The sequence below is a fragment of the Mytilus trossulus genome, chromosome 9 (assembly GCF_036588685.1).
Source record: "Mytilus trossulus isolate FHL-02 chromosome 9, PNRI_Mtr1.1.1.hap1, whole genome shotgun sequence".
Classification (NCBI taxonomy): domain Eukaryota; kingdom Metazoa; phylum Mollusca; class Bivalvia; order Mytilida; family Mytilidae; genus Mytilus; species Mytilus trossulus.
The window spans coordinates 1,820,489-1,844,409 of NC_086381.1; the positions used below are offsets into that span (position 1 = coordinate 1,820,489).

The 23,921-nt window shown below is 34.4% G+C and overlaps 1 protein-coding gene across 4 annotated transcripts in view; it reads right to left on the reverse strand.

Annotated features, from left to right (window-relative positions):
- The window catches only part of LOC134684281 (nostrin-like), a 159,541-nt gene that overhangs the window by 98,355 nt on the left and 37,265 nt on the right, over positions 1-23,921 (reverse strand). For all 4 annotated transcript variants that reach the window (XM_063543564.1, XM_063543565.1, XM_063543566.1 and 1 more), the window contains 2 exons: positions 10,027-10,135; positions 8,069-8,141 (listed from right to left, as the gene is read on the reverse strand). In XM_063543564.1, the coding sequence (XP_063399634.1) occupies positions 8,069-8,141; positions 10,027-10,135 (182 nt within the window). The remainder of the gene's footprint in view (positions 1-8,068; positions 8,142-10,026; positions 10,136-23,921) is intronic.

The following is a 23,921-nucleotide window of genomic DNA, read 5'->3' on the forward strand; positions in this document are numbered from 1 at the left end:
TTGTTTTCGTTATTGTATTGCTCAGTTTGTTCAATGTCCAGGTCTTTAGTGTGAGGGTTGAGGGGCTCTATAACATATTTGTTTTTGTTATTGTATTGCTCAGTTTGTTCAATGTCCAGGTCTTTAGTGTGAGGGTTGAGGGGCTCTATAACATATTTGTTTTTGTTATTGTATTGCTCAGTTTGTTCAATGTCCAGGTCTTTAGTGTGAGGGTTGAGGGGCTCTATAACATATTTGTTTTTGTTATTTTATTGCTCAGTTTGTTCAATGTCCAGGTCTTTAGTGTGAGGGTTAAGGGGCTCTATAACATATTTGTTTTTGTTATTGTATTGCTCAGTTTGTTCAATGTCCAGATCTTTAGTGTGAGGGTTGAGGGGCTCTATAACATATTTGTTTTCGTTATTGTATTGCTCAGTTTGTTCAATGTCCAGGTCTTTAGTGTGAGGGTTGAGGGGCTCTATAACATGTTTGTTTTTGTTATTGTATTGCTCAGTTTGTTCAATGTCCAGGTCTTTAGTGTGAGGGTTGAGGGGCTCTATAACATGTTTGTTTTCGTTATTGTATTGCTCAGTTTGTTCAATGTCCAGGTCTTTAGTGTGAGGGTTGAGGGGCTCTATAACATATTTGTTTTTGTTATTGTATTGCTCAGTTTGTTCAATGTCCAGGTCTTTAGTGTGAGGGTTGAGGGGCTCTTTAACATGTTTGTTTTTGTTATTGTATTGCTCAGTTTGTTCAATGTCCAGGTCTTTAGTGTGAGGGTTGAGGGGCTCTATAACATATTTGTTTTTGTTATTGTATTGCTCAGTTTGTTCAATGTCCAGGTCTTTAGTGTGAGGGTTGAGGGGCTCTATAACATATTTGTTTTTGTTATTGTATTGCTCAGTTTGTTCAATGTCCAGGTCTTTAGTGTGAGGGTTGAGGGGCTCTATAACATATTTGTTTTTGTTATTGTATTGCTCAGTTTGTTCAATGTCCAGGTCTTTAGTGTGAGGGTTGAGGGGCTCTATAACATGTTTGTTTTTGTTATTGTATTGCTCAGTTTGTTCAATGTCCAGGTCTTTAGTGTGAGGGTTGAGGGGCTCTATAACATGTTTGTTTTTGTTATTGTATTGCTCAGTTTGTTCAATGTCCAGGTCTTTAGTGTGAGGGTTGAGGGGCTCTATAACATGTTTGTTTTTGTTATTGTATTGCTCAGTTTGTTCAATGTCCAGGTCTTTAGTGTGAGGGTTGAGGGGCTCTATAACATGTTTGTTTTTGTTATTGTATTGCTCAGTTTGTTCAATGTCCAGGTCTTTAGTGTGAGGGTTGAGGGGCTCTATAACATGTTTGTTTTTGTTATTGTATTGCTCAGTTTGTTCAATGTCCAGGTCTTTAGTGTGAGGGTTGAGGGGCTCTATAACATATTTGTTTTCGTTATTGTATTGCTCAGTTTGTTCAATGTCCAGGTCTTTAGTGTGAGGGTTGAGGGGCTCTATAACATGTTTGTTTTTGTTATTGTATTGCTCAGTTTGTTCAATGTCCAGGTCTTTAGTGTGAGGGTTGAGGGGCTCTATAACATGTTTGTTTTTGTTATTGTATTGCTCAGTTTGTTCAATGTCCAGGTCTTTAGTGTGAGGGTTGAGGGGCTCTATAACATGTTTGTTTTTGTTATTGTATTGCTCAGTTTGTTCAATGTCCAGGTCTTTAGTGTGAGGGTTGAGGGGCTCTATAACATGTTTGTTTTTGTTATTGTATTGCTCAGTTTGTTCAATGTCCAGGTCTTTAGTGTGAGGGTTAAGGGGCTCTATAACATATTTGTTTTCGTTATTGTATTGCTCAGTTTGTTCAATGTCCAGGTCTTTAGTGTGAGGGTTGAGGGGCTCTATAACATATTTGTTTTTGTTATTGTATTGCTCAGTTTGTTCAATGTCCAGGTCTTTAGTGTGAGGGTTGAGGGGCTCTATAACATGTTTGTTTTTGTTATTGTATTGCTCAGTTTGTTCAATGTCCAGGTCTTTAGTGTGAGGGTTGAGGGGCTCTATAACATATTTGTTTTTGTTATTGTATTGCTCAGTTTGTTCAATGTCCTGGTCTTTAGTGTGAGGGTTGAGGGGCTCTATAACATGTTTGTTTTTGTTATTGTATTGCTCAGTTTGTTCAATGTCCAGGTCTTTAGTGTGAGGGTTGAGGGGCTCTTTAACATGTTTGTTTTTGTTATTGTATTGCTCAGTTTGTTCAATGTCCAGGTCTTTAGTGTGAGGGTTGAGGGGCTCTTTAACATGTTTGTTTTTGTTATTGTATTGCTCAGTTTGTTCAATGTCCAGGTCTTTAGTGTGAGGGTTGAGGGGCTCTATAACATATTTGTTTTTGTTATTGTATTGCTCAGTTTGTTCAATGTCCAGGTCTTTAGTGTGAGGGTTGAGGGGCTCTATAACATGTTTGTTTTTGTTATTGTATTGCTCAGTTTGTTCAATGTCCAGGTCTTTAGTGTGAGGGTTAAGGGGCTCTATAACATGTTTGTTTTTGTTATTGTATTGCTCAGTTTGTTCAATGTCCAGGTCTTTAGTGTGAGGGTTGAGGGGCTCTATAACATGTTTGTTTTTGTTATTGTATTGCTCAGTTTGTTCAATGTCCAGGTCTTTAGTGTGAGGGTTAAGGGGCTCTATAACATGTTTGTTTTTGTTATTGTATTGCTCAGTTTGTTCAATGTCCAGGTCTTTAGTGTGAGGGTTGAGGGGCTCTATAACATATTTGTTTTTGTTATTGTATTGCTCAGTTTGTTCAATGTCCAGGTCTTTAGTGTGAGGGTTGAGGGGCTCTATAACATGTTTGTTTTTGTTATTGTATTGCTCAGTTTGTTCAATGTCCAGGTCTTTAGTGTGAGGGTTAAGGGGCTCTTTAACATGTTTGTTTTTGTTGTTGTATTGCTCAGTTTGTTCAATGTCCAGGTCTTTAGTGTGAGGGTTGAGGGGCTCTATAACATGTTTGTTTTTGTTATTGTATTGCTCAGTTTGTTCAATGTCCAGGTCTTTAGTGTGAGGGTTGAGGGGCTCTATAACATATTTGTTTTTGTTATTGTATTGCTCAGTTTATTCAATGTCCAGGTCTTTAGTGTGAGGGTTGAGGGGCTCTATAACATGTTTGTTTTTGTTATTGTATTGCTCAGTTTGTTCAATGTCCAGGTCTTTAGTGTGAGGGTTGAGGGGCTCTATAACATATTTGTTTTTGTTATTGTATTGCTCAGTTTGTTCAATGTCCAGGTCTTTAGTGTGAGGGTTAAGGGGCTCTATAACATGTTTGTTTTTGTTATTGTATTGCTCAGTTTGTTCAATGTCCAGGTCTTTAGTGTGAGGGTTGAGGGGCTCTATAACATATTTGTTTTCGTTATTGTATTGCTCAGTTTGTTCAATGTCCAGGTCTTTAGTGTGAGGGTTGAGGGGCTCTATAACATGTTTGTTTTTGTTATTGTATTGCTCAGTTTGTTCAATGTCCAGGTCTTTAGTGTGAGGGTTAAGGGGCTCTATAACATGTTTGTTTTTGTTATTGTATTGCTCAGTTTGTTCAATGTCCAGGTCTTTAGTGTGAGGGTTGAGGGGCTCTATAACATATTTGTTTTTGTTATTGTATTGCTCAGTTTGTTCAATGTCCAGGTCTTTAGTGTGAGGGTTGAGGGGCTCTATAACATGTTTGTTTTTGTTATTGTATTGCTCAGTTTGTTCAATGTCCAGGTCTTTAGTGTGAGGGTTAAGGGGCTCTTTAACATGTTTGTTTTTGTTGTTGTATTGCTCAGTTTGTTCAATGTCCAGGTCTTTAGTGTGAGGGTTGAGGGGCTCTATAACATGTTTGTTTTTGTTATTGTATTGCTCAGTTTGTTCAATGTCCAGGTCTTTAGTGTGAGGGTTGAGGGGCTCTATAACATATTTGTTTTTGTTATTGTATTGCTCAGTTTATTCAATGTCCAGGTCTTTAGTGTGAGGGTTGAGGGGCTCTATAACATGTTTGTTTTTGTTATTGTATTGCTCAGTTTGTTCAATGTCCAGGTCTTTAGTGTGAGGGTTGAGGGGCTCTATAACATATTTGTTTTTGTTATTGTATTGCTCAGTTTGTTCAATGTCCAGGTCTTTAGTGTGAGGGTTAAGGGGCTCTATAACATGTTTGTTTTTGTTATTGTATTGCTCAGTTTGTTCAATGTCCAGGTCTTTAGTGTGAGGGTTGAGGGGCTCTATAACATATTTGTTTTCGTTATTGTATTGCTCAGTTTGTTCAATGTCCAGGTCTTTAGTGTGAGGGTTGAGGGGCTCTATAACATGTTTGTTTTTGTTATTGTATTGCTCAGTTTGTTCAATGTCCAGGTCTTTAGTGTGAGGGTTGAGGGGCTCTATAACATGTTTGTTTTTGTTATTGTATTGCTCAGTTTGTTCAATGTCCAGGTCTTTAGTGTGAGGGTTGAGGGGCTCTATAACATGTTTGTTTTCGTTATTGTATTGCTCAGTTTGTTCAATGTCCAGGTCTTTAGTGTGAGGGTTGAGGGGCTCTATAACATATTTGTTTTTGTTATTGTATTGCTCAGTTTGTTCAATGTCCAGGTCTTTAGTGTGAGGGTTGAGGGGCTCTATAACATATTTGTTTTCGTTATTGTATTGCTCAGTTTGTTCAATGTCCAGGTCTTTAGTGTGAGGGTTGAGGGGCTCTATAACATGTTTGTTTTTGTTATTGTATTGCTCAGTTTGTTCAATGTCCAGGTCTTTAGTGTGAGGGTTGAGGGGCTCTATAACATATTTGTTTTTGTTATTGTATTGCTCAGTTTGTTCAATGTCCAGGTCTTTAGTGTGAGGGTTGAGGGGCTCTATAACATGTTTGTTTTTGTTATTGTATTGCTCAGTTTGTTCAATGTCCAGGTCTTTAGTGTGAGGGTTGAGGGGCTCTATAACATATTGGTTTTTGTTATTGTATTGCTCAGTTTGTTCAATGTCCAGGTCTTTAGTGTGAGGGTTGAGGGGCTCTATAACATGTTTGTTTTTGTTATTGTATTGCTCAGTTTGTTCAATGTCCAGGTCTTTAGTGTGAGGGTTGAGGGGCTCTATAACATATTTGTTTTTGTTATTGTATTGCTCAGTTTGTTCAATGTCCAGGTCTTTAGTGTGAGGGTTGAGGGGCTCTATAACATATTTGTTTTTGTTATTGTATTGCTCAGTTTGTTCAATGTCCAGGTCTTTAGTGTGAGGGTTGAGGGGCTCTATAACATATTTGTTTTTGTTATTGTATTGCTCAGTTTGTTCAATGTCCAGGTCTTTAGTGTGAGGGTTGAGGGGCTCTATAACATATTTGTTTTCGTTATTGTATTGCTCAGTTTGTTCAATGTCCAGGTCTTTAGTGTGAGGGTTGAGGGGCTCTATAACATGTTTGTTTTTGTTATTGTATTGCTCAGTTTGTTCAATGTCCAGGTCTTTAGTGTGAGGGTTGAGGGGCTCTATAACATGTTTGTTTTTGTTATTGTATTGCTCAGTTTGTTCAATGTCCAGGTCTTTAGTGTGAGGGTTGAGGGGCTCTATAACATGTTTGTTTTTGTTATTGTATTGCTCAGTTTGTTCAATGTCCAGGTCTTTAGTGTGAGGGTTGAGGGGCTCTATAACATGTTTGTTTTCGTTATTGTATTGCTCAGTTTGTTCAATGTCCAGGTCTTTAGTGTGAGGGTTGAGGGGCTCTATAACATATTTGTTTTCGTTATTGTATTGCTCAGTTTGTTCAATGTCCAGGTCTTTAGTGTGAGGGTTGAGGGGCTCTATAACATGTTTGTTTTTGTTATTGTATTGCTCAGTTTGTTCAATGTCCAGGTCTTTAGTGTGAGGGTTGAGGGGCTCTATAACATGTTTGTTTTTGTTATTGTATTGCTCAGTTTGTTCAATGTCCAGGTCTTTAGTGTGAGGGTTGAGGGGCTCTATAACATATTTGTTTTTGTTATTGTATTGCTCAGTTTGTTCAATGTCCAGGTCTTTAGTGTGAGGGTTGAGGGGCTCTATAACATGTTTGTTTTTGTTATTGTATTGCTCAGTTTGTTCAATGTCCAGGTCTTTAGTGTGAGGGTTAATGGGCTCTTTAACATGTTTGTTTTTGTTATTGTATTGCTCAGTTTATTCAATGTCCAGGTCTTTAGTGTGAGGGTTAAGGGGCTCTTTAACATGTTTGTTTTCGTTATTGTATTGCTCAGTTTATTCAATGTCCAGGTCTTTAGTGTGAGGGTTGAGGGGCTCTATAACATGTTTGTTTTTGTTATTGTATTGCTCAGTTTATTCAATGTCCAGGTCTTTAGTGTGAGGGTTGAGGGGCTCTATAACATGTTTGTTTTCGTTATTGTATTGCTCAGTTTGTTCAATGTCCAGGTCTTTAGTGTGAGGGTTGAGGGGCTCTATAACATGTTTGTTTTTGTTATTGTATTGCTCAGTTTATTCAATGTCCAGGTCTTTAGTGTGAGGGTTGAGGGGCTCTATAACATGTTTGTTTTTGTTATTGTATTGCTCAGTTTGTTCAATGTCCAGGTCTTTAGTGTGAGGGTTAATGGGCTCTTTAACATGTTTGTTTTTGTTATTGTATTGCTCAGTTTATTCAATGTCCAGGTCTTTAGTGTGAGGGTTAAGGGGCTCTTTAACATGTTTGTTTTTGTTATTGTATTGCTCAGTTTATTCAATGTCCAGGTCTTTAGTGTGAGGGTTGAGGGGCTCTATAACATGTTTGTTTTTGTTATTGTATTGCTCAGTTTATTCAATGTCCAGGTCTTTAGTGTGAGGGTTGAGGGGCTCTATAACATGTTTGTTTTTGTTATTGTATTGCTCAGTTTGTTCAATGTCCAGGTCTTTAGTGTGAGGGTTAATGGGCTCTTTAACATGTTTGTTTTTGTTATTGTATTGCTCAGTTTGTTCAATGTCCAAGTCTTTAGTGTGAGGGTTAATGGGCTCTTTAACATGTTTGTTTTCGTTATTGTATTGCTCAGTTTATTCAATGTCCAGGTCTTTAGTGTGAGGGTTAATGGGCTCTTTAACATGTTTGTTTTTGTTATTGTATTGCTCAGTTTGTTCAATGTCCAGGTCTTTAGTGTGAGGGTTAATGGGCTCTTTAACATGTTTGTTTTTGTTATTGTATTGCTCAGTTTATTCAATGTCCAGGTCTTTAGTGTGAGGGTTAAGGGGCTCTTTAACATGTTTGTTTTTGTTATTGTATTGCTCAGTTTATTCAATGTCCAGGTCTTTAGTGTGAGGGTTGAGGGGCTCTATAACATGTTTGTTTTTGTTATTGTATTGCTCAGTTTGTTCAATGTCCAGGTCTTTAGTGTGAGGGTTAATGGGCTCTTTAACATGTTTGTTTTTGTTATTGTATTGCTCAGTTTATTCAATGTCCAGGTCTTTAGTGTGAGGGTTAAGGGGCTCTATAACATGTTTGTTTTTGTTATTGTATTGCTCAGTTTATTCAATGTCCAGGTCTTTAGTGTGAGGGTTAATGGGCTCTTTAACATGTTTGTTTTTGTTATTGTATTGCTCAGTTTATTCAATGTCCAGGTCTTTAGTGTGAGGGTTAAGGGGCTCTTTAACATGTTTGTTTTTGTTATTGTATTGCTCAGTTTATTCAATGTCCAGGTCTTTAGTGTGAGGGTTAAGGGGCTCTTTAACATGTTTGTTTTTGTTATTGTATTGCTCAGTTTATTCAATGTCCAGGTCTTTAGTGTGAGGGTTAAGGGGCTCTATAACATGTTTAACCAGTCATATTATGTATGTGACTGTCACAAGCCAGGAGCTAATGTAATGCAGTGCTTTATTTTGCATGTGTTATTGCCTTCTATAGCTTAATTTTAAGTATTTGTTTTTCTCATTGTTGAAGGCTGTAAAGTGATAGCTATAGTTGCTAACTTCACCATCATTTGGTCTCTGGGTACAGGAGTTTCTCTCTACATTGAAGACCCATTGATGCCTTTTGGCTGTTTTCTGCTCTATGGTCGGGCTGTCTCTTTGAACCATTCCCCATTTCCATTCTCAAATTTAATGCTACCATGACTTAAAAGTGGCAATCACATTAAAAGAAAAAAATCCCCCCAAAATACCTGTGCATCCATTTCAGTCTCATGAAGAAGTGATTCCCAGGCTTTCTGTATGGATGAAGGTGAGTCAACTGGTCTGAAATGTAAAAATTGATACAAATAAAGTGAAAATATATAGAATGCATATCAATCAACAGAACAATGCAGGACCAAGAAAATCAAACAGAAATAAGGCCTTTTATAGCTGACTATGGGGTATTGATTTTGCTCATAATTGAAGGTTGTACAGTGGCCTATAGCTGTTAACTTCTTTGTCATTTGGTCTCTTGTGGAGAGATGTCTCATTGGCAAGCGTACCACATCTTCTTTCTTTAGAAATAAAGCTAAAATATATGAACAGACTTGTGTCTATCTTGGTCTCTCTTCAGCAAGTCATTTTTATAAAGGTAACTGCTTTTACAGAGGGAAAACATGGTCTCTTTTAAATACTGTATTTTTTGGTATAAGTGCAATAGCAAATAATGAAAAATTAGAACTGAACCTATCTAACATTTTACCCATAATTCCTTTTTTTCGTGGGTGTTAATATATTCCTATCAGTACATGTTATGTAATATTTGGTGAGTAAATAACAAATCTAGTTTCTCTGAACCTTGTCATTAACCATGCTATACTCTAACTTATTGTTACTACTGTGTTGACATTTAACTTTCACGTCTAATTCTCCAAGTCTGAATGTCAACTCTCACATCTAATTCTCCCATCCTGAATGTCGAACATGCTTTCCTTATGTCAACATGTCAATAAAATCAAATAAGGATAGAAAACTATTCCCACAGAAGTCAAATTATCACACATTTTAAATAAAAGTTTGTCATCACTTTTCACCAGATCTGACTGCTAAAGTGATGAGTCGTATTGAAATTTAATTATGCAAATGTCAAATAACAGATCATGTATTCATTGAATAGAACTAAAAATCATCAGAAAACAATGGTGTAATTATAATGCTTCAATACAGACTTTCATATCGGCAGGTTTGGTGCTTTGAGTCTGCTTTTAGTACAAGAGAGGCAGAACATACCAAAGGGATATTCACACTAATGTTGCGATGACAAACAGACAAAACGATCATATGCCGTAAATCCAGTGTCTTGTTAGTTGTTTTACATCATATCACTTATGTTTTCTTTTTGTCTTTTCATTATAGAGAGTCTAGTATGAATGATTGATCTTTAAATGATAGTATAATCTGTCTTTATTTATTCACAACTGATAGATTCAAAGATAGTAAGAACATATTGTATATACACAGATACAAGAAGATTTGGTATGAGTGCCAATGAGACAACTATTCGTTTAAGTCACAATTTGTAAAAGTTAACCATTATAGGCCAAAGTACATGCATACTTTGGATTCACTTTTATTTGTTCGATACCAATTTTCGTGGGGTTCATGGATACAGGTGAACCACAAATTAATCTGTTAAAATTTTCTACGGATTTTATAAACAGAGCTTAGAGAAACGAACGAAATCAAATATCCTCCAAAAAGAAAGCTTTCTTCAATCCACGAAAAATTGATACCCACCAAAAATAAAATGAATCTACAGTAGATTACACAATATTGTATGTCTGTTTGTTTTGTTCACCCATTGTTGTCAATTTGGAAGATTCTATACGACTGTCATACAAGTGAGAGGTTTATCTAGCTATAAAACCAGGTGTAAACTACTGTAAATTCAGAAATTAATGTGACAGAGTTGTAAACGCAATAATTTAAACTCGCATTTTGAAATATTTTATATGAGATAAACAGATATTTTCTCAAAATCGTAAAAATTGAAATCGCATTTAAGTCTAAAATGACAAAATCGCAATAATAAATGCACACAATAATTTCTGAATTTACAGTTCTGTTTTCTACATAAGTAATCATGAATATGACAGTTGTTTTCCATTGTTTGATGGGTTTAAGTTTTTGCCTTGGAGTATCTCCTGTTATTTTACTTTTCACATACCGTTCAAATTGGAATTCATTATTTTTACGTCTAAATGTACCAATGACTGCCTGAACTTCCTTGGCAAACTGTTCATGAGCTGCTGCCATCTGCTGAGCGAATTCTGCAACTGAAAATAAAAAAGTTATATTTAGTCAAACTTTTAGTTTAATTTTACTTTTGACATTTCGTTTGCAATCATTGTAATGCTGATTACAACAACTTGCTTATACATTGTAGTTCATACACAATTCTTTCTTGCTGTGGACCAAGACCCAACAATGAAGATATTCTGATAATATCTCTAAAGTGTAAAATGCAGAAAATGTATATAATGTAAAACTACATATTTCAAGTTCATCAAAGGGCAATAACTCCTGTATAGAGTAAAAAAGCTTGTTTCAGTCATAATGTATTTTTATAGATCTTGCAGTTCCAATCATTTTAGCTATGAATAGTATATATTATAGTTTTTGAGTGAACCAAAAAAATTGGATAAAAAAAATAACATTATTTAAGGGCAATTAATCTGAAATAGTTATTTGTTTGTAGAAATAGGGAGTAGATAGAACCTATCAATTTTGATTTTCATATTTTCTCTACAATGTATGAAGATACAAGTTTTTTTTACCTTTTATCCTTATTATTTTTGTTTTACTAAAACTAAGTTACATATTTAAACCTAATAATTTTAATATTTTATAAATAACTACGCATTTTAAAAAATTTACCTAAAACTAGGATATTTTTAATGCGGTAACCCTGCAAATAGGGTGGACTTCCGAAGAAGAAGAAGAAGTATGTAAATATATGCCTGGGTTTGCAAGATATAAGTTAAGTATTTGCTCTTTATCTTTATATTCTATTTTAATCACCGGAGGCAGTCAGGTTTGTAGATCCACCACAGAAATAATTAAAAACAAACTAGAATCTAGACTCCCTTAGGATCCAAGCTTGTCAATTCATATAGGAAACGGCTCTGTATTTTTTAGGATGACCTTTGAAATCAGAGATGGATGAAGGATATATAGATATTAAATTAAAGCCTTTGGCCAGATCAGTTACAATTACATCTTGAAGTCAATATGCTAAACTTAACTATATGTACTACGCTATATATACTAAGCTTTCATTTGCCTGAGTCAAGACATTTTGTGAATAAATCTAATGGGGACCAACGAATATTTGCAATCAATATAATTTATAAAAACAAAAATATGAAATAAACAACAACTAACTCAGAGACTTGCACTTAAATAGTAATCCGTACCACCTTAATTAATACACAAATTTAAGTATAATATTATTCTCAGTGTGGGATCCAGGGGGGGAAGGGGGGTGTTCCGGGGGTTGGAACCCCCCTTTTTTTGGCCGATCAATGCATTTAAATGGAAGCATATAGTTGGCACCCCCCCTTTTACTCTGGGTTGGGAACCCCCCCTTTTTAAAGTGGCTGGATCTGCCACTGAATCTAATCTAATATTTACTGATATTTTACACTGAGGACTTCATCATTTCACAACATTACATTTCATATGTGGTAACAGAATAACAATCTAAAAGATCATTTATCTGACCAGATAAATTGACAAAGTCAAGTAATAGATGGTTATAAAATTAATTATCTCTTGACACATACCTCAAAAATCAATACACATTAAAAACCCTCTGGCAACAAAAGTTAATTAAGTATAACAAGAAAGATTATAATCTGCTTTATTAATCAAGAATATAGCCTGACTTTTACTGTTAGTTTCTTAAGGGTCAAGGTTTAGATTTTAATGTAATTACTGTGTATAGCTGATTGTTCACTTTTCTGGTCAAGGTTTTAATCGTAATTTTCATGATGTTATATTGTCCATGATGAGACGAGACGAGACAACATCATGCTCATCACCACATTTAATTCACAACGGAAGACAGTATATAACAATCTTTTTCTCAGTAGGATCTTATATGATGTATAAATGAATAAAATTTATGGGGTTTACATCAATTGAACAAGTCAGACCAATATGACAGAAAACTTAAAAAGACAAGACCAGCCAAAGGACCATTACACTAAGATGCACTGTCACCATCTCACTTCAGCGTCCCATCCCACCTCTTAGTATATCTATATATATATATGAATAAAATATTATGGTGTTTTAGCATCTTTTTGCAAATAAATTTATATATATTTTATTTCATTTTTTGTATTAGTAATTATAATTTCCAAAAAATCAAGAAATTAATAGTCTTACACTTACTTACTTAAGTTTTGCAAAAAAGGGCCAATCAATTCTTGTTATTCATATAAATAGAACAACTTTGTTGCTAGTGAGTTTGTGAATTTGAGAAAAAAAATTCACTTAATGTTCTATTTGATTCCTAACCAACACTCAGGGGCGAATTTAGGCGGGGGCGTGGCGGGCGTGCGCCCCCCCTAAAATTTGCAAAGCATGGGTTGTCTTCAACTTTTTTTAAGTATCACACGAGACCATTCCATCTTTTTAACATTCAAAGTATATAAAACAGATAGTTTAACAGGATAAGCGTGATTACGAATCAACTTACCTACGATTTATCTAAGTTCTATAAATATTGTATACTCCAATGGAAGGTGTCAAACGCGGAGTTGCGTTTTTAACAAATATAATGTTCGGCTTTATAACTATTTTGATCTGAGCGTCACTGATGAGTCTTATGTAGACACACTGACGATGTGCAAAACAACAGTTATTTTGTGGTGTTCCTGTATTTCTTTATGTTACAACTACCCGCACCTTGTCTTTCAAGGTTTAGTTAAGATATTACCCGATATTGCTATATAGACAATTTTACAACAAGTGCTGGTGTCTTGGTTGTAGATTGGTTTGCATAGGAAAACAGAATCAAAATAAAATGTTCACATAATCTTCAGCTTCTGTTTTTAGGGCTGCAGCTTTATAACTGTAGCTTCATAAACACATATATGCAATATGAATTCCTTAGTGGGTTTTAGGAGATTGTTGTAGATTTTTCCAATTTGTAGGAGACCTTGCCATCACTACTCTGAGGTTCTTCGTGGACTAGGGACATATTGTTTTACCTCTGTCCGTCCATCCGCCAGTCAGTCACTTGATATTTGGTACGGTGAAACCAATAGGACGTATACAAATCTAATAAAATAGTTATTGTTTTCCCCCTGAAGATATTTGATTGATTACTATGAATGCAACACAAGTTTTCCCAGCAACCATTGACATAACATCGCTATATTTTTTATATGGAGTCAGCTTGTGTATTCCAGACTGAGTTCTGTCTCTATCCTTATTGTCTTCAGTTCAGTTTGTTGGGAAATATATGGGGGTAGTCTCAATGAATGGAACCTAAAAGATTTCTTGTTAAATATGGCGACTGTAAGTTGTTCGAATACGTTGTTAGGGGAGGATTTATGCGGTTTCAGCTTGAAACTTTAATTTCTCCCTTGTTTTACCACACAATAATTCGAGATATCTACATTGCACCCTCTTTAAAAAAATATTTCAATAATTTTACCTCCAAAATTTTTCGACTCGCTCCGCTCGGCGAATATAACAAGTTTGCGCCCCCCTAACTTGAAATCCTGGATCCACCCCTGACACTTATTAATGTGGTATAAAATTTGTCACCACCTTCAGTAGGTCTGGCTATAACTTTGTTCACATAGTTATTTATATATGTATACACAATAAAATACATCAAGAAGTGGGGGAATTGCCTCCCCTGACTCACTGCAACAACGTATAATCTATTAACTTATCAGAAAATTATATTCTATCCTGCATGTTATTCAATCCATGTTGTATGGGAAAGGATTTGTATAGGCACTGCCTTTTGTCCAATCCCTTTGTTTAAATGTACATTTGATATTTAAACAATAAAAATATCAGTGTTTACCCCAACTGTACAGCAACCCAACAACAAAAAAGTTTTAAGCAAGATATTAAGGGCAATAATTGTTTTCAACAAGATGTTTCTGAGAAAAGTAGGGCAACAAACTTTTTTGCACAAATGGTTTGTACATATGTGACATATGAACAGACAGGGGTGATTGTCTTTTACAGAGTGGGGGTGTGATAGTTCTGTATTAAATAATGCTCACAGCTAATTTAATACAAATAATTAACCTAGTGATACAGATATCATTCCAGCCTACACACTATAAATATACAAAATCATTAATAAATTGATTAATTTCACTTTTCATAGCAAAAAATCTACACATTGCTGCTAACTACAAATTTGTGAGCAGCCTGAGTGGCTTTTAGATAATTAGACTTGTCACCTTGAGTGTGGGAGGGTGTAGATTTTATCTCCAGCTGAGTCAAATAAAAGACTCCAAATTTGGTATTTGCTGCTTAGAGACTAGAATGTAAAGCATTAATTATTATGGTATTTATAGTAATAAGCACAATGACATTGCTAGAAATGAGAATAATGTGTCTGAGGACTACTTGTTCTGAATATGTTTGAAAGATTATCTTTTGGACACATGAACATTAATACATCCATCCTGATACCAAATTAGAAACCCTGGTCATAAATTAGACAAATGAATCAACCGCTCATTAAAATTTGGTCCTCCATGCAATATTACGACACCACCTCCCCCTCTACCCCATCAAATTAAAGAAGAAGGAAAGTCAATTAATCATATGGTCTATTCTGACAAATAAGGACAAAAGATTGCACATCAACTGTCAGCTAGATCTTCTAATAATTGATAATCTTAATGCAGAATATAAGTAACTCAGAAATAGGACAATTACCCAATATATTGGTCAAGCCATTAAAATAAGTTATTAGTGCCAAACAACATTAATCAACAATCAACCTGTCTGACTCTCTTCCTTGTGTTGTCAATGACGTCTTCCTTCTGTTGTCAGCGTCCATTCAATCACTACAGTTCAACATCAAATTAATTATAACAGTTTTCTCTAATCAATTCACTTTCTATTACTGAACAAATAAACATAATTTCCTGTAATTTTACACTAAGAGCCACTTAAATTGTCTTTTAAACCAACTTAATCATGTATGTAATAAACAAATGTTAAATGTGTCTATCTCATGTACTGACTGTACTTTGCTAAAATGCCATAATATCAACTAGTGCAATGACATTTACAATATATTTTTTTTTAAGGAAGCTTAAATATTTTTTTATTTCAAAATTGAGACAATAATGTTTTGGACTTGGATTACACCAGGATACAATATTCTTATTTCCTGTCTGGTAATAAATAAAATAGGGATGTTTAAGTTCTTTCTGATAGATATTTTGTTTTGGTTCACTTCAGTTAGTATGAAACAGTTTTATGGCTACTTTCAATGAATATAAAATAATGGCAGACAGCAACTAAGGACATATTCAACCAATGAATTAAACTGGCTCCTGTAAAATGACAGGCACAGTATGGCTGGGTTTAAAATATTCAAAGTATCCCCTTACTTTGGACAGTGGGGTAAAAGTACAACAAAAAACTAACTTTAAAGCAGTTGGACACTGTGCTCGACTTATCATAAAAGTACTAAAGCACCAAAAAACTCAAAACACTAAAAATGTATAAGCCTACTAATAAGAGGCTATCCAATTGAGTAAGTATCAGGCAAATCCTATGATATGGGTGGCACAACATAATTTTTTTCCCATTGATTTTTTGGTTCTAATGCAATGTTTATATCATACAAAGGATATGTATGTCAAAGATAATTTTGAATCAACAGTGGATAGCTCAGAAAAAGATTTTAAAGTTCACTAACAATGCAACAAAATTTAGTACAATGAATTTTCAGTGCTTTCTATGTATTTTTTTCTTTATTTGTTACAGCTAATATAAAAACAAAATTTAACTTAGTGAAAGAATGAATTTGTGATATAAAATAGATGAAAAAATTTTGAAAACAAAATATGTCGAGTGCCATCCACTGCCTGATTTTTCCATGGACACCCTCTTAAGCAGTTACAGCCAAGTTTAGATTGCTTAAAGCCCAATTTGAACTAATAAATAAACTACTGGTAAGTTTGTCCAGACTAAAATGATCAATCATTACATCTACATTACAAGTCTGAAATCCAGAGGATAACGTTTCAGCATGGTCGTATATTTTACCAGCTTAGTCTAAAACACTTTTAGTTCAAACTGAAATTAACACAATGTAATAGCTTTAAATCAGTCAGAAATAAGTATCACATGTAACTCCGTCTATAATTATAAGAATCGCAATCGCATGTTAGTTTTAAGTATACAAAAACTTTTGTACAATTATAGACCACAAAACTGCTTTCGTGCATGACAAACTCTTCCATTGTAATAAGATTGTCAGATAATTACGATTTTAATCAACCTAAAAGTAATTCCATCAAGTTATTAAAGGAATTTAACCTTTGTCGAACGATTTTATAACAAAATTCTAATATATTCTGACAAATACAAAGATAGGTTTCATATTGAAAAATAAGTTGTCAATTATTTAGATGTGTAATATATTGATAAATTTTCTTCTTTTTTCTCCATGAGGATTTTAGTCGTAATATGATTTTATTGTGTTTTTCTGTCAAATCAATCACACATCTGTAACATCCTATCACTTGGTTTTACCCAAATTAACGTTCTCAATGAAGGGAGAATAAATTCAATTATTTCTCACATGTGTAGATATTTCCATTCTTGTCCCTATATGGTCATATGTGGATAGTCCCTATATGGTCATATGTGGATAGTTCCTATATGGTCATATGTGGATAGTTCCTATATGTTCATATGTGGATAGTCCCTATATGGTCATATGTGGATAGTTCCTATATGGTCATATGTGGATAGTTCCTATATGGTCATATGTGGATAGTCCCTATATGGTCATATGTGGATAGTTCCTATATGGTCATATGTGGAAAGTTCCTATATGGCCATATGTGGATAGTCCCTATATGGTCATATGTGGATAGTTCCTATATGGTCATATGTGGAAAGTTCCTATATGGTCGTATGTGGATAGTTCCTATATGGTCATATGTGGATAGTTCCTATATGGTCATATGTGGATAGTCCCTATATGGTCATATGTGGATAGTTCCTATATGGTCATATGTGGATAGTTCCTATATGGTCATATGTGGATAGTCCCTATATGGTCATATGTGGATAGTTCCTATATGGTCATATGTGGATAGTTCCTATATGGTCATATGTGGATAGTTCCTATATGGTCATATGTGGATAGTTCCTATATGGTTGTATGTGGATAGTTCCTATATGGTCATATGTGGATAGTCCCTATATGGTCATATGTGGATAGTCCCTATATGGTCATATGTGGATAGTCCCTATATGGTCATATGTGGATAGTTCCTATATGGTCATATGTGGATAGTTCCTATATGGTTATATGTGGATAGTTCCTATATGGTCATATGTGGATAGTTATCCATGACTGTCCCTGATACAATCCTAAAAACATCTCTAATTTGTCACAAAATAAAATCTTATAATTCAAAGATGATTTCCCTGCTGCATCGCATGTATATATATAGGCTGTTGCAAATATTAGATCTAGAAATTAGTGATGTTGATATAGATTTGATATGGTTGTGTTTGAAAGTTTAAATAATTATATCACGAACTGGTTGAATTCAGATTGTAAATCGACAGATCTCAAAATAAGTCTACATATTTATTACGTACTAAATTTCTATTTCTGTAAATTCATAAATTCTATACTGTATAATACATTCAAATCATTTTATGATGGTCAGATTAATACAGCATGTGGATGAAACTGTCTGCTCTGGCTACTGAGCTGCTAAATGTTCCTTTTATATTGATGTGCCCATTAAAATGCAATAAAGTATAAGGACTATACAAATCTATAACCATGATAACAAGGAATTTTCATATCTCTCAGATCATGCAATATTTTAATTACCTTGAATTTCTGCTTTGATGAAATTTTAATTTCCCTTCAATATTTTCAATATAAACATAAAAAGCTTTCAAAATTATGTCACCAGTGTTTGTTCTGAACTTAGTGGGGGACTTTTTAACACATCAGGTAAAACAATACATCAACTGGTATATTACATCAGGAATAATTGTTTAGCCTCAATGAATGTGTAGACTGAAGAAAAAATAAGAATTAAAATATACTTTTTTGTTTGAAAATGGTTTAAATGATTATGTCCCTTGGGTAATAGCTCAAAATGTAAAGATATTATTCATGTGTTCAAAAGGAATTAGTTTAAAAGAGGGACGAAAGATACCAAAGGGACAGTCAAACTCATAAATCCAAAACAAACTGACAACGCCATGGCTAAAAATGAAAAAAGACAAACAGAAAAACAATAGTACACATGACACAACATAGAAAACTAAAGAATAAACAACGAACCCCACCAAAAACTAGGGGTGATCTCAGGAAGGGTAATCAGATCCTGCTCCACATGCGGCACCTGTCGTGTTGCTTATGTGATTACAAATCTGGTAAATAGTCTAATTCGGTAGGTCAAATTCATGAAAGGGAAGGGGATTATAATTACGACGTAAGGAACATATCCGATATTCCATAACGGTCAACCAACTCGTGATGGCGTCCGTAAAATTTATGAAGGGATGATTTCAACTTCACCATTTGGAACTCTTGGTTTAATAGCCTCCTTGTGAGCAGAAACCCTCTATCAAGAAAATCAATATAGGAAATGCAAGTACGGGAATATCATATCAATTGGGAGATATATACCCCGTATGCAGGTGCTGCTGGAATGTTGCTACTTAGAAATGGAAAGTTCACAATTGGAAAGCTGAAATCATCTCTTTTATCGTAAAGTTTTGTCTTCAACTGACCCTCATTGTCAATTTCTAGATGTAAGTCAAGATATGAAGCCGACTTAACTGTATCTGTAATATCCTTTATCTCCAATTCGATGGGATAGATGCGATCCACATAGTCACCAAATTTTGAATTGTTTAGTGAAAGAACGTCATCTATATAGCGGAAAGTAGAGTTAAAGGATATTGCTAACTTCTTATCTTTCTTCCTAAGAAGTTCCTGCATGAAGTCAGCCTCATAATAATAAAGAAACAAGTCAGCAAGTAGAGGGGCACAGTTTGTTCCCATTGGGATGCCGACAGTCTGTTGAAAAAAACGTCCTCCGAACGTAACAAATATTTTGTCAATCAAGAAATCAAGCATCTTGATAATATCGGTTTCAGAGAATTTTTTGTTTGAATCAGAATGGTTCTTTACAAAGTATGATTTATCCCTCCCTAAGACAAGATACTTGTATCTACGTTGGCCATTCTTTTTTATAAAGCAAAGTAATACCAACTCTTTTAATTTGTCTTTTAGTTTGGAATGTGGAATACTTGTGTAAAGAGTAGAAAAGTCAAATGTTTTAATACTGTTACAAGATGAAAGAGAGTTAGATTGTATGTACTCTAAAAGATCTTTGGAATTTTTAAGTATCCTCATCTGATTCACACCACCTCTAGAATAGGCAGTTTCACAATACCTTTGAAGCCCGTCTTTGATTGCTGATAATGATGAAGAATAAGATTACAAATAAGTATGGGACACAGATGTAACCCCAATCTTGTAAATATATAGCACATCTGCAATTTCAAGTTAAAAAGGGACATAACTCAAGAACAGTGAAGCCGTCTAAATTCCAATTTGTGTTTTGTGGTATAAATTAGAATTGTGTATAACTTTCACAATAATTGGTTGTGACATACTAGAGTAAGATTTCGGAAACTGCATATTTGCCAATTATTCCATTTATAAACGGCATAACTCGAGAACAGTAAAACAACGCCACTAACAAGTCCTAACTTGATCTATGTTTAGTGGAAACATGCATTGTGTATAAATTTCATAACATTTGGTTGAGGCAAACTTAAATAAGAAAACAGAAACTTAATTTTTGGATGTATGTAGGGATGGATGGATGGATATACCGACAGACTAGGGTCAACTGGATGCCCCCTTTGCTGCGGCAGAGGTATAATAGTATACACCTGGAACCAATCAAATAACTACATTCAATTTATCACTGTATTCATGATTCTGTCAAAGATTTTTATGACACTATTTTCAGTTATATTGATAGCTTCAGCAATTTCTTTAAATGTCCAATTACAACAACTGCTTAGTTCCTGTGAAATTCCTCACATCTTCTATATCACAAATAGAAAAAAAACCATAACTACTAGTAGCTTGAGTCTACTTAATTGATATAACTTAACTGCATAATTGAAAATGCCTAAGATATTTTTAGTCTCACAAAAAATTGAATTAAATATAAATTTATCGCTAGAGTACTCTAAAATCAATGATGGCATTGACCCACAATAAAACCGAGCAATAAAATACATATAAATCAAACGATTTTATAATTCAAATGTGTCAATCAATGAATTAAATAGATACATGGGTTTTTAAAGAGAGCATATAATTGTCATCCTTTGGGTATGAGTTAAATAGATACGTGGGTTTTTAAGAGGGCATATAATTGTCATCGTTTGTGTATTGTAGGTCGACTATTGACTTCTGACAGTGTTTTGTAAAACCTTTATTTTGATACTTACATACATCAGATCTATAGATTTCTGGTAGATCCTATGAATTTTTTATAGTAAAATAGTTGTTAAACATTATGCCTGTATAATTAGATTTGACCCTTTATATATTTATGCCAAGTCAGATTGTCCTTACTTTAACCTTGTACTTTATCATAGGCAGGATAAAGGAAAGATACTGTCCTTACTTTAACCTTGTACTTTATCATAGGCAGGATAAAGGAAAGATACTGTCCTTACTTTAACCTTGTACTTTATCATAGGCAGGATAAAGGAAAGATTGAAAGATAAAGGAAAGATTGGAAGATGAATATAGGTGATACAACACCTGGACAAATTACAGCAGGGAATGTCATCATTTTATTGCTGTTCTTCATCTCAAATCTTATTAAGTAACATCCATGCACTGTGCCTTAATATTCAGATATTTTGATTTTGATAAAAGGAAATAAACACAGGTCTATGCATGCCTATCTAATAAACTGAAAAATTATTTCTTTTAAAAAATTGAAATTTCATCCAAAATTTGAAGTTTAGTAGTGTCAGATAACACAAGGTAAAGTATACCAAGGTCAAATATCAGGAGGTAAAGTATTCCAAGGTCAGATATCACAAGGTAAAGTATACCAAAGTCAGATATCAGGAGGTAAAGTATACCAAGGTCGTATATCATGAGGTAAAGTATACCAAGGTCAAATATCTGAAGGTAAAGTTTACCATGGTCAATTATCTGAAAGTAAAGTATACCAAGGTCAGATATCAGGAGGTAAAGTATACCAAAGTCAGATATCAGGAGGTAAAGTATACAAATGTCAGATATCAGGAAATCAAGAATACCAAGGTTTGATATCAGGAAGTAAAGAATACAACTGTCAGATATCAGGCAGTAAAGAATACCAAGGTCAGATATCAGGAGGGTCAAATATACCAAGGTCAAATATCAAGAGGGTAAAATATACCAAGGTCAAATATCAGGAGGTAAAGTATACAAAGGTCAGATATCAGGAGGTAAATTATACCAAGGTCAGATATCAACAGATAAAGTATTCTGAGGTCAGATATCAGGAGATCAAGTATACCAAGGTCAGATATCTGGAGGTAAAGTATACCAAGGTTAAATATTTGAAGGTAAAGTATGCCAATGTCAGATATCAGGAGGTAAAGTATACCTAGGTCAGATACCAGAAGATAAAGTATACCAAGGTAAAATATCTGAAAGTAAAGTATACCAAGGTCTGATATCAGGAGGTTAAGAATACCAAGGTCAGATATCAAGAGATAATGTATACAAAGGTAAGATATCAGGAGGTTAAGTATACCAAGGTCAAATATCAGGAGGGTTAAATATACCAAGGTCAGATATCAGGAGATAAAGAAGACCAAGGTCAGATATCAGGAGGTAAAGTATTACAAGGTCAGATATCACAAGGTAAAGTATACCAAGGTCAGATATCACAAGGTAAAGTATACCAAGGTCAGATATCAGGAGGTAAAGTATACCAAGGTCATATATCATGAGGTAAAGTATACCAAGGTCAAATATCTGAAGGTAAAGTTTACCATGGTCAATTATCTGAAAGTAAAGTAAACCAAGGTCAGATATCAGGAGGTAAAGTATACCAAAGTCAGATATCAGGAGGTAAAGTATACCAATGTCAGATATCAGGAAATAAAGAATACCAAGGTTTGATATCAGGAAGTAAAGAATACAACTGTCAGATATCAGGCAGTAAAGAATACCAAGGTCAGATATCAGGAGGGTCAAATATACCAAGGTCAAATATCAAGAGGGTAAAATATACCAAGGTCAAATATCAGGAGGTAAATTATACCAAGGTCAGATATCAACAGATAAAGTATTCTGAGGTCAGATATCAGGAGATCAAGTATACCAAGGTCAGATATCTGGAGGTAAAGTATACCAAGGTTAAATATTTGAAGGTAAAGTATACCAAGGTCAGATATCAGGAGGTAAAGTATACCAAGGTCAGATATCAGGAGGTAAAGTTTACCAAGGTGAGATATCAGAAGATAAAGTATACCAAGGTAAAATATCAGTAAGTAAAGTATACCAAGGTCAGATATCAGGAGGTTAAGAATACCAAGGTCAGATATCAAGTGATAATGTATACAAAGGTAAGATATCAGAAAGTTAAGTATACCAAGGTCAAATATCAAGAGGGTTAAATATACCAAGGTCAGATATCAGGAGGTAAAGTATACCAATGTCAGATATCAGGTGGTAAAATATACCAAGGTAAGATATCAGAAGATAAGTATACCAAGGTCATATATCATGAGGTAAAGTATACCAAGGTCAAATATCTGAAGGTAAAGTTAACCATGGTCAATTATCTGAAAGTAAAGTAAACCAAGGTCAGATATCAGGAGGTAAAGTATACCAAAGTCAGATATCAGAAAGTAAAGTATACCAATGTCAGATATCAGGAAATAAAGAATACCAAGGTTTGATATCAGGAAGTAAAGAATACAACTGTCAGATATCAGGCAGTAAAGAATACCAAGGTCAGATATCAGGAGGGTCAAATATACCAAGGTCAAATATCAAGAGGGTAAAATATACCAAGGTCAAATATCAGGAGGTAAATTATACCAAGGTCAGATATCAACAGATAAAGTATTCTGAGGTCAGATATCAGGAGATCAAGTATACCAAGGTCAGATATCTGGAGGTAAAGTATACCAAGGTTAAATATTTGAAGGTAAAGTATACCAAGGTTAAATATTTGAAGGTAAAGTATACCAAGGTCAGATATCAGGAGGTAAAGTATACCAAGGTTAAATATTTGAAGGTAAAGTATACCAAGGTCAGATATCAGGAGGTAAAGTATACCAAGGTCAGATATCAGGAGGTTAAGAATACCAAGGTCAGATATCAAGTGATAATGTATACAAAGGTAAGATATCAGGAGGTTAAGTATACCAAGGTCAAATATCAAGAGGGTTAAAGATACCAAGGTCAGATTTCAGGAGGTAAAGTATACCAATGTCAGATATCAGGTGGTAAAATATACCGAGGTAAGATATCAGAAGATAAGTATACCAAGGTAAAATATCTGAAGGTAAAGTATACCAAGGTCAGATATCAGGAGGTAAAGAATACCAAGGTCAGTTATCAAGAGGGTAAAATTAGCAAGGTCAGATATCTGGAGGTTAAGTATACCAAGGTCAGATATCAAGAGGTAAAGTATACCAAGGTCAGATATCAGGAGATAAAGTATATCAAGGTCAGATATCAGAAGATAAAGTATATCAAGGTAAAATATCTGAAGGTGAAGTATACCAAGGTCAGATATCAGGAGGTTAAGAATACCA